General features: G+C 40.0%; 1 protein-coding gene across 1 annotated transcript; it reads left to right on the forward strand.

Moving 5' to 3' along the window:
• Window positions 1-3,494: 3,494 nt before the first annotated feature.
• LOC100231496 (ovalbumin-related protein Y) lies at window positions 3,495-9,504 on the forward strand. The gene is made up of 8 exons (XM_012571469.5): window positions 3,495-3,588; window positions 4,287-4,471; window positions 5,140-5,190; window positions 5,795-5,923; window positions 6,678-6,795; window positions 7,022-7,164; window positions 7,494-7,649; window positions 8,405-9,504. The coding sequence occupies exons 2-8, from the start codon at window positions 4,304-4,306 to the stop codon at window positions 8,804-8,806; spliced, it is 1,167 nt and encodes a 388-aa protein (XP_012426923.3). The 5' UTR covers window positions 3,495-3,588; window positions 4,287-4,303; the 3' UTR covers window positions 8,807-9,504.
• Window positions 9,505-10,662: the final 1,158 nt, after the last annotated feature.

The following is a 10,662-nucleotide window of genomic DNA, read 5'->3' on the forward strand; positions in this document are numbered from 1 at the left end:
ACAGGCTGCCACAAGCAGGCTTTTCTGTGGGGAGGGATGCTGGTAAGTTCCACGTGGCACAGTCAATGCCAGTGAGTAAGGCCATACCCGGTGTCACCCTGGCAGCTGCCTGATTCCATGGACTTGGGGGATGAATAAGGGACATCACATATGCTGTGGTGCCTGATGAAGGGACAGCTGTGTGTGTTGGTCTAGAACCTGTAGAGCTGCAGAACCTGGATGTTGTGTGCACTGCTAAGGGTGAGTGATTTGTGACCAAATCCATCACAGGATCCTTCTGAAGATGCCTTCACTGAGGTATGCATAGGCCTGTCACAGCCTGTGGGTGGCCAAGGCAGCCCTGCCAGCAAAGGTACCCAACACTTTCAGGGCACAGGGCTGCCAATGAAAGATGCCAGGTGGGCCAAGAGCTCCTGTCTGAAGGAGCTTGACCAGACACCTAAAGCTTCTTCAGACTGGGGGAAGAACACAGTCCTACAGGACAACTGAGAGAGAAACCATCATTAATTAGCTACAGAACCAAGGTCTGCAGTAGCGCCTAACTGAACAATCACTGGCACTCACTCTGAGCAAGACAAACACGAAACAATCAAAATGCTCCTTCCCACTGACAAAAGAACAGCAGCATGGATGCAAACTAAATCTTGAGCTGTGCGTGGGATGTTGTGATTGGATGAGAGGCTTTGGTCTGTGAGCTGACCTGGACTTCATATCCTTTTGTGAAGGTCCAAATGTCCAACAGTCTGTTGGTTTAGGAATAGCACCACAATGAAATGCCTGGCAGAGGAAAGGGCAACCAAGCTTTAGCTGACCTCTTTCTTGGGACAAGCATTATCAAACAAGGATGTGTGGATAAACACATCCTTTTGTGTTTGTGCTGCATTACACAGCTGTGCTGGACAGGGCAATACATTATCTTCTCTCTGAGGAAGTGTTTCAACTTCAGGAAGGTTTGCTTAACCTCACTAGACTCCATGACAGATTAAAATTGCCCAGTTCACTAGGCACTACCTCTCATATTCTTACAATTCTGTACTGATAGCTGATCATAACCAAAATTTTTACTTACTTGTGGAATGATTTAGTTGCCTCTGCAATTTGCTTTACATTAATAATTCATTTGACCAATATAAAATAGAAATGCTAACAAAATCAGTAACCTGGGTTGTCATTAGCACACACGTAAGCAGTGCCCCTGCTCTACTGTAAACCAGAAAATTTCTTTCATTAGTCAATAGATTCAACTCAGAAATATTTTGCTAACAACATTAATGCTGTGAGTTGGCTGTTACAAAACACCTGTACCAAGTCATGGGACATCTTTGTAGCTACCAAGTTACAGGCTGTCTATGATGACACAAATCTGATTCAGGTAGATGGGCACAGGGGCCATGGTGGCTCACATACGGTGAGTTGAAGCACACCACTAGACAATTTGATAGTCAAGGAAATAGGCTCACGGCATATTCAAACGTTAGAAGTGACAGGGACGAACATACTGGCTAGGCCTCTGCCTTCTGAGCTGTCAAGTATACTGCAAAGGACCATGGCCACAAGTGTAGAAGGCAGTTTGAAAAGAAAGAAGGCAGTCTCAAGATGAAAAAGCAGAAAGAGCAACAGCTGCAGGAACACCTTACAGTTTAGGGAGCACTCCCACCTGCGTGGTTAAAGGTTCACCCTATACCGGCACATGCATCCATTCGACCTGTTGTCCTCCCACAAGGTGGGATCCTTTTCAGCTAAATGGGACTCACAACATTGGTGACCAGTTTACACACTGCTCCTGCGAGAGAATATCTCATTCTCTTTGCAGTAGATCTGCAGTGATGAGCCGCCCAAGGGGGTCAAGGTCTAAACATCTTTCCTCAGAAGCCCTGTTCCTGCATAACAAGGGTTGTAATAGATTGGCCTGGGCCACATGCTGTACCATGTAAAGTACCAGTGTGATGTAAATGCATTAGTCCAGACCAAGCTCTCCATGGCTCCAATTGCATGAGCAACTTCAGCTGAATGGGACTATGAAGAACTGTACTAGAGAGAAAGGTAGGGATGATCCAGAGGCTTTCCTCTTGCACAGACAACAAAAAGGGTTAAAAAGTCCACCTCTACTCTCCTGAGGCATAATTTGTTCTAGACAATTTCAGAGCCATTTTGTGTATTGACTTTGGATTTCTGTTTTAAAATTATGTGGCATTTAAGAGGTCAAAGCATTTTCTTTTATTGTCCCTCCATTCTTTTATTTCAAAGGAATTATGCAACTGGTTTCTGCTGGCTATTGTATATTATGACTGTCTTGCAGACCATGAATGTTTCTTCAGCTGGTTTGTTCAGCTGATGTGCCATGAAGTTACTTGTGGAAGAATGTAAGAATGGTCTTGTAAGAATGGTCTCTGTATGTAAAAAAGGCACATTTTGAACCTAGCATCTGGTGCTGTGACCTGTGGAAAAGAACAGCACACTTTAAACAACCCTTCAAAATTATACCTTTTCTGGTAGCATCTCACTAGGATCTAAATATCCTGACGCCTGAATTAAAAAGTTACAGAAATCTTGTCTTCCTTATTTTCTCAGCTTCTCTTTCCCTAACACATTTTTATTAATTCTGTAGTTCTTCCCTTTACAGATGTGCTGAAATTAATTTATGTTCCCAAAATAGTCTCACTGAGGGTTTTGTTCTACTGATGTGCTGCCCAGATTGTGACTGTGTCTGAGTTCCTTGAACCAGATCGCTCTGGAATGAAAAACTGCTCTGTGAAACACTATGTCTGTGGTCTTTTACAATGCAGCAAGGGACACCAGACAAATACATATAACATCTTGCAGAAAAATGTACTTCAATTGTATTAGATTTGTCAATAGACATTGAAAGGAAATGCTCTTTCTTATGTTCCTCAGCAGCAAATTTTCTCCATTCTTTAGGAAGAGCTGTGGATTCTGGTGGGAAGGAAGACTAGTGATACTGGTAGTCCAGCCAACAATTGGTGAAAAGTTGCAATAAATACAGCTGAGCATGTGCTGATCTTACTAAAATGTGTAAGTTCACAAAATGATGACTATGAAATGTATCTGGCCTGTAACTATTCAAGACAGAGAAATATTAAGGAAAATAAGACAAAATTCCTTACAGACATTCTACAAGACTGAATTCCTCACCATGCATTTTTGTTTTATTTTCACATGCTATGTTACACTATTTGCTGCCATAATGAAATCATACTTACTATTCATGTTCCAATGAATAGCTTTTATCATTATTTTTGCTTCAGTCATTGTAATGTTCTCCTGTCTCTTCTGCAAGGTTTCATGTGCTATGATTAATAAACCTTCCTTTTTGAAAACGTTAAGTTAAAATCCTTTCATTCAGTCTTTTTTTTTTCCTTTTTATTTTTGGTTCAAGGAATGGACTTATTCCAAGTAAAAGTGCATGTCTGACATTGAGCTCCATCCATCACTTTATTGGGTAAACACAGAACAGGCAGCAGGGGCGTGTCACAAAATAACACAAGATATATTTCAAGGGGTTTGTCAAGTCTGCTCCAAGTACAGCTGAGAAGCTGTGCTATACCATTCCCTTGTGAATCTGATAAGGTAAGGATAATTTCTTTCAATTATGATATAAGTTCTAATCTGCAAGATAAAAAACAATTGTCTTTTACAATACTTATAATTGAATTGATGTAACCTCATGTTTGTGTGGCCTTCAATATCAGTTGAAGAAACTCATTATCACGGGATGCCTTCTGCAGAAACCTTACCTGCCTTCAGATGTATCATCTGTATTATTTTTCTGTTTCACAGTCTGCCATGTATAAAGTCAAAGTGTTTGTATTTATGAACTATAGTTTTGTTTACTAACTTTTCCACATTGAAAAGCTGGTGGTAAGTTCCAACAGACTTTCTTCCTTCTTCCTCTATTCTTTAATTATTCATTTACTATTAAAAGACAAAATTGAATTTATTTAAATTCCAGGGGCTATGTAAGTTATTCTCTGAACGAAATCAAGGAGTGCAGAATGTTCAAATGACCCCATCATTCTACAGTTCTGTGTTATCTTTAATAGTTACATTTTCAAAGATAAATGACAACAACCACCCCCCCCCCCCCCCACCCCCCACCAAGCATTTGCTTCATGAATTTGTTTCTTCACCGGGAACAAAAACAGAGCTTAAAGCCTAAAACATAATAGTAGGCAGAATAGTTAAATAATAAAAAAAACCAACCTTATGTCATGTTACCTTATGACCTATTTCACCACAGTAAGTCAGACTCTTTCTCTTTGCATTAGACAACAGGGATTTCACAATGGGCTCCATCAGTGCAGCAAATGCAGAATTTTGTTTTGACGTATTCAAAGAGGTGAAATTCCACCGCAGCAATGACAACGTGTTATTTTCCTCCCTGAGCATGCTTTCAACCCTGGCTATGGTGTATATGGGAGCAAGGGGTAAGACTCAATCCCAGATGGAGAAGGTAAGTTACTTACATGGGTGTAAAGTAATCTCTACTTGTGCTACTTGCTCCTTATAAGTAACATCACTGAAAAATATGCACTGATGAGGTTCCCACCTGTTTCAATGCACAAGAACTAAGCCAAAGTCACAAAATGGAGAACTGAATCAAGAGGTACATATAGAAAATGCTAATAAAAAATGTGTATATTGTCAATATAACAGGCAGTTGACTTAAACATTAAAAAAAATCTCAGGGACAATAGCAAAATAGATTACCAGTGAGCCAATTTTATGATTTTTAAATTCTAACAAGTTTCAAATAACATAATCAGATTTTCATTTTTAATACATATAAAAGACAAATTCCAGACAGACAGGAAGACAGACTATTTTTAGCAATGCATAATATGTAACTCAATTGATTTCTAGATATTCACTAGAAAAAAATATAATCTAAGAAAAGAATAGTATTTACAGTTTCCAAGAAGGTCACAGAGGGCATAGACCAGTTGCAAGCTTACCTGTGAATTTTTAGTTAATCTATTTTCTCAGCATCTTTTTTTTTTTTTTTTTTTTTCCTGAGCCAACAGTTTGTTTTTTTTTTACACAAGCAACACATGTAAATCTCAAATTCACATTGTTTTTGGTCATGCTTCTCATGTCTATCACTGGTATTTTCTCTTGCAGGTTCTTCACTTTGATAATGTTACAGGAGATGGAGATCTTTCTGACCCCCAGGTAGAGAAATAATTTAATCTTCCTTTCTGTCTTATTTTCTCCTCAGAACGAGAGTAGAATTATTCTGCCTCTCCTCCTGGCAGCTTCAGACCCTAACAAAAACTACACTAATGGCCTCAAACCAAGGGGATCTGTGGAGGGAGGGAAGGAGGGTGTGATTCACCTGTTTTTAAACAAACACAGAAAGACAGCAGGTTGCTTTTCTTGCACCAGCACAAGTAATGGTGTGGGGAGAATGCTTTGGGCACCAGGGTGTCTTCCCAGGCAAGTACTGCTGGGGGATGAGTGAAGAGGGCTCAGTACCTAGAACCAGAGTACAGAAATTTGATTTTCAGCTGGGCAGGAAGATGCTGAGCAGAGAAGAGCCCAGAAGTCTCAGTGGCAGGAACTCAACTGCATATTTTATAGAGCACATTTAGGGGACTTGTCTTGACCAGGATGAACTTGCCCGTTCAGTGCACCACCAGCACAGCACTGGCTGTCCCAAAGGTGACAGTCTGTGGGGGAAGACTGCCCTGTAGCATCACTCTTAACTGAAAGGGACAAGACTTAGGATCTTATTTTCTTATGCAATCTATCTTCTTTTTTCATGTCATCACCTCAGTGTGGCACTGCTGAGTACATCCACAGATCATTCAAGGATCTCCTCTCAGATGTCAGCAGGCAAAATGCTACTTACTCACTCAGGATTGCTGACAGACTTTACATTGAAAAAACATACCCTATTCTTCAGGTGAGTTATACTGTGAACTGACTTCCATGAGATTTTCTGTAATTCCCCTGTGACTCTGCCCTAGAGATGCACCACCAACAATAGCTCACTCTGTATTGATGAGGAGGTGCTTGTGAGCCATGAGGGGAACTGGAACAGAATGAGTTTGGACTTTTCTGTGCCTGTTAGATTAAGGCAAAAGGTATAATGGCATAAAGTATGTCTAATTTGCAAATCACGGGGAGCAATCAAGATTGCTGTTAATTTACTAGAAAAATGTCTTGTAATTAAAAATGCAATTTTTAAGGGAAATTAAATAAACTTTATTACTTGGAATAATGAAAACTGAAATTGCCAGTTTTTCTAGTGAAAGGAAGCCTTGCTTTTGAAATCTAACAATGCGAGAACACAATATTTAAAATCCTAAGGAGTGAACACAAAGACAAGGAGACAAACATTTTTTGCCCTTAGAAATGTTTGTTAAACCGAAACTGCTTTGGTAAAACAAAGGGAATATATAAAAATTTTAACTTCGAACCCTGTCTCATCAAAAAGTGCCAGACGTATATATGTGAAGTAGTCTTTTTTGTACAGCTTTAAGATTCAGTTACAGGAAGACAGATGTGACTGACATGTTCAGCATCTGACATTCAAACCCAGGAGTAAACATTCACTGTTCCTTAAACCATTCTGCTTTATTTCACAATCTTGCTTTAGACATCCATATAATTCCAAGTTCTCATCAGTCTGACAACTGTAACCCTCCTGCTTATAGGAATACATAAAGTGTGCAAAGAAATCCTACAAAGCAGAGCTGGAAGAAGTTGACTTCAAAACAGCTGCAGAGGAAGCAAGACAGCTCATCAATTCCTGGGTTGAGAAAGAGACAAATGGTAAGGACTGAAAAATGAGAAGTAGGCATTTTCCCTCACTCCCCATAAACTATTGTCTTCCTCTCCTCATAACCTCTAAAAAAGGGGGCCAAGCAAGTGCAGGTTGCTTATTACTATGAAAATTAAACTCCACAAAGCAGGAACCCCCACCCTCACCCAGTCACAGAGATTTGTGCACACCAGAGGAGCTGTATCTTAGCTCTCTCTGTCTGTCTCTTTCTTAAAGGACGGATCCAAGACATCCTTGTGTCAGACTCTGTTGATCTCAATACCGTGCTGGTCTTTGTGAATGTCATTTACTTCAAAGGGATATGGAAAACTGCATTTAAAGAAGAACACACTCGGGAAGAGCCTTTCAACATGACCGAGGTAGGAGGGCATGGACACACCTCTGGCAAGGGCAGCTGTTGGCTCCCACAGCCAGGAGTTTGGGTGCCACAAATACCTGTCACAGGTTGGGTGATTTATCTGAGTCCATCTTTCCAGTGAGGAACCTAAAGCCAATTAGTGTTCGCAAGATTTGTGTCTGAGCAGGCTTCCAAGGCACACAAGCAGGCAAGAGAGGAAAATGGAGACACAACTCCAAAGGCAGCATGATTGAAGATGGAGTCCTGTCCTTTCAAAGGCCTTGTACATTTATCTGGCCAAAGAAAAAGATTGCTCCCACATCACATCATCTCACATTTTTGTTTTTGCAGCAAGAGAGCAGACCCGTGCAAATGATGTGTCAGAACGGCACCTTCAGAGTGGCAAGAGTGGCTGAAGACAAAATTAAGGTCCTGGAGCTTCCGTACGCCAGCGGAGAGATGAGCCTGCTGGTGCTGCTGCCTGATGACATCTCTGGTCTGGCACAGGTACGGCCTTGGCAGGGCAAGCAGAAGAGTTATGGCTTCAGAGGGGCTTGGCTGCTGTCAGACCTTTTGCTGCCCTTTGGCACCCGTGGCTGCCCACCCCACGGCTGTGCTGGGCAGGCAGGGGAGCACAAAATCTGCCCAGGTGCTCAGGCAGAGCCTTTTGGGAGAGTCCTGAGCTCAGTTTTATAGAATGAAGGTAAAGCAGTGTAGTGCTGCTGCAGACCTGCAGAAGAGGATGGTGCTATGCGCACCAATCTCCATCGGGTATCAGAGGCAAGGAAAGTAGCAGGATTTTTGTCACCGTGAGTGATTTCAAATGTTTACTAAAGATGAAAATTTTATCCTAGGGGAAATAAAATTGAAAGTGAGGAAGAAAGCATTCCAAGAACTGACTAAAAGGAAAATGATAAAAGTAACATTAGAAATAAATTTGTGGAAAGGGATCAGTAAAATATCTTCTGAGATGAGCAGTTATAGAGGAAATTTGATCAGATGTTTTCAAAAACTGTATTTTTGCAAAAAAGACTTGATCTGGTGAAGAAATTTTCAGATGAAAAATGTTTGAGGAACTACCTCAAGACAGACAGATTATATAGGCTCCATAGTCAGGAGGAAGCACACAGGATTAACAAGTGCATCTAAGAGCAAGTATCTTTCCTAAAGTAAATGGAAAAAGCCAGTAACAGGTGGTAAAAACACAGCATAAGGCTCTTGAACTTTTGTCTCAGACATTTAATCCCTGCTTCTCTTTGCAGCTTGAGAATAAAATCAGCTATGAAAAACTCCTGGAATGGACCAGTCCCAAGGTGCTGGAAAAGAAGAAGGTGAAAGTGTACCTCCCACGCATGAAGATTGAGGAGAAATATAACCTCACATCTGTCCTGACATCCTTGGGTATGACTGACCTGTTCAGCCCCTCGGCCAACCTCTCTGGCATCTCTTCAGCAGAGGGCCTGAGGGTATCTGAGGCTGTCCACAAGGCATACATGGAAGTCACTGAAGAGGGCACTGAGGCAGGTGGCTCAGAGGATGTGACTGGGGACATCCAACATTCCTCTGAATTTGAAGAGTTTAGGGCTGACCACCCATTCCTTTTCTTGATCAAACACAATCCAAGTGACATGATCCTCCTCTTTGGTAGATATTGTTCTCCCTAAGGAGAAAAAGGGTTGGAAATAATGCTTGCCTACCCCTAAGAAACAGACCTCCTTTATTCTAGTACTGTAGTATTATCTCATCTCTTCACTATCTTTAAGTGGAAAGCCATTAATACCTAGGGAGATATTCCTGAAGAAATGTGTGACTTTTCAGATCTTTGGGTGCAGATATTTCTGCTTACACAAGTTGTACTTAGGACCTATATCCAGGAATAAATGAGAACTTCAAGAGGTAGCTTAGAAGTATTTTCCATTGGGATTGAATAACTTGAGATTCAGGACCAGTGTTTTGATTCTTGTGAGAAATTCTGATATTGAGAGTCTGGTTTTTCTACAGGAGTTCTCTGAAATAAACACAGCTTTTAGAATAATCCTGTTCCCCTCTGTTAAACTTGTTGGGCAACCATCCTTGAATTGATGCCTAGACAACTTGCAGATGAAATTCTTAATTTCAGCAAATCATTCTTCTTTGAGTAATGCATTTGTGCTTCTTTGTTCTGCACATACTGTAAGGCTAAGTTGTTGTTCTGAGGGGGCATACAGAAGGTTTACCATTTCTTCTTAAATCATCATCTCCAAAGACAAAACCTTCCTGACTGATACAATTTACCATCTTCATTCCTGTGATATGTCATTGATTTTGTGAATGTCAATTGTTGGTCCTTCTATTTATTCTAATAAAAGCATTGCAAACTAAACATGTCTCTACCTGTTCCGTGTTACTGCACCACACAACCAAAATATATGATATAGTGGGTCGTGGTTATTGACAGAATGCATTTAGACTAGAAATAGATACTATTTTCAAAACCAGAATGTATCCATATATATATTCATTCAAGAGCTTAACATTTTTTTCCCTAAAATTCTGAATTTAAGTAAGGTAAGCCCTACAGCTCCTATTTTTACCTTGCACTCATCTCCCTGTGACATAACAAATAACTCAGTTTTTTAAATCTGCAATTGGATTTCCACATAGTTTTAAAGGAGTTCCTCTAAGAGTCCTCAGGAAATACAATGAGGTGATGCCTAAGAGATACAACTTCAAAAACATGAGGAAAGGTTGATTGCTATTTTTCTTAAAAGGTGGACTGCTTCAGCTGTCTAATACCCACAAAAACCATGTGAGAAAATCTTTGTTACTGCCTTTAGATAACATAATCCCCTAGAGATACTATTTCCTATTTCAGAGTCTTTAGGGGGAAGGCTCTTCAGGTTGCAGTTTATCCAATTAAAAGATTTTAATGTTAATGTTAATCATTCGTTCTGCTGGCATACACATGCAGAACTGCAAGTCACAGTACTTAAAAAGTGCTTAGAAAAGGGAGATGCTTGGCAGTATTTGGAGCTGTCTCAAACATTTCTGAAGTAAGTATTAAATATAACTTGAAATGAAGATGCTGACTACAGGGAAACGTATCTTGGCTGCTATGAAACCTATGGAAGTACTGAAAATCCCTTCTGTCTTCCCAGGACAGTTTTAAGGGATTAGACACAGTTAACAGAAGTATTCAAGTAAAAATGTGTTCTTATTTATGCTATTTCAAGGATTTCTAAGTGTATTATGTTCTGCTTCCCTTAAAACCTAAGACAGCCAAGAGAATTTTGGTACAACTAAAAAAGAAAAGGGTGGGATTTATAAAATACCCTTCTAAGAAGCAGAGAGTGAAAGTTTATAACAATTATATATCTGTTATTAAACTGAAACAAGCATAGCTGACACTCTGCACTTTCTAGGTATAATGAAAATGAAATTAATATTTACTGAATTATAGAACATGAATATAAAAAAAATAAGTCTCTTGTAATTGTTCCTTTGCTTGATGACTATTTTAAAGAAGAGAAATGGAGAAAAT

Source organism: Taeniopygia guttata, chromosome 2 (assembly GCF_048771995.1).
Source record: "Taeniopygia guttata chromosome 2, bTaeGut7.mat, whole genome shotgun sequence".
In the NCBI taxonomy this organism is placed as follows: Eukaryota; Metazoa; Chordata; class Aves; order Passeriformes; family Estrildidae; genus Taeniopygia; species Taeniopygia guttata.

What these genes read in the sequence shown, in the direction of transcription:
- LOC100231496 (XM_012571469.5), top strand. Translation starts at nt 4,304, where the DNA reads ATGGGCTCCATCAGTGCAGCAAATGCAGAATTTTGTTTTGACGTATTC. An exon ending in CTCAATCCCAGATGGAGAAG is followed by an intron (nt 4,472 to 5,139) that starts GTAAGTTACTTA and finishes TTTCTCTTGCAG; the next exon opens with GTTCTTCACTTTGATAATGT. An exon ending in AAACATACCCTATTCTTCAG is followed by an intron (nt 5,924 to 6,677) that starts GTGAGTTATACT and finishes TCCTGCTTATAG; the next exon opens with GAATACATAAAGTGTGCAAA.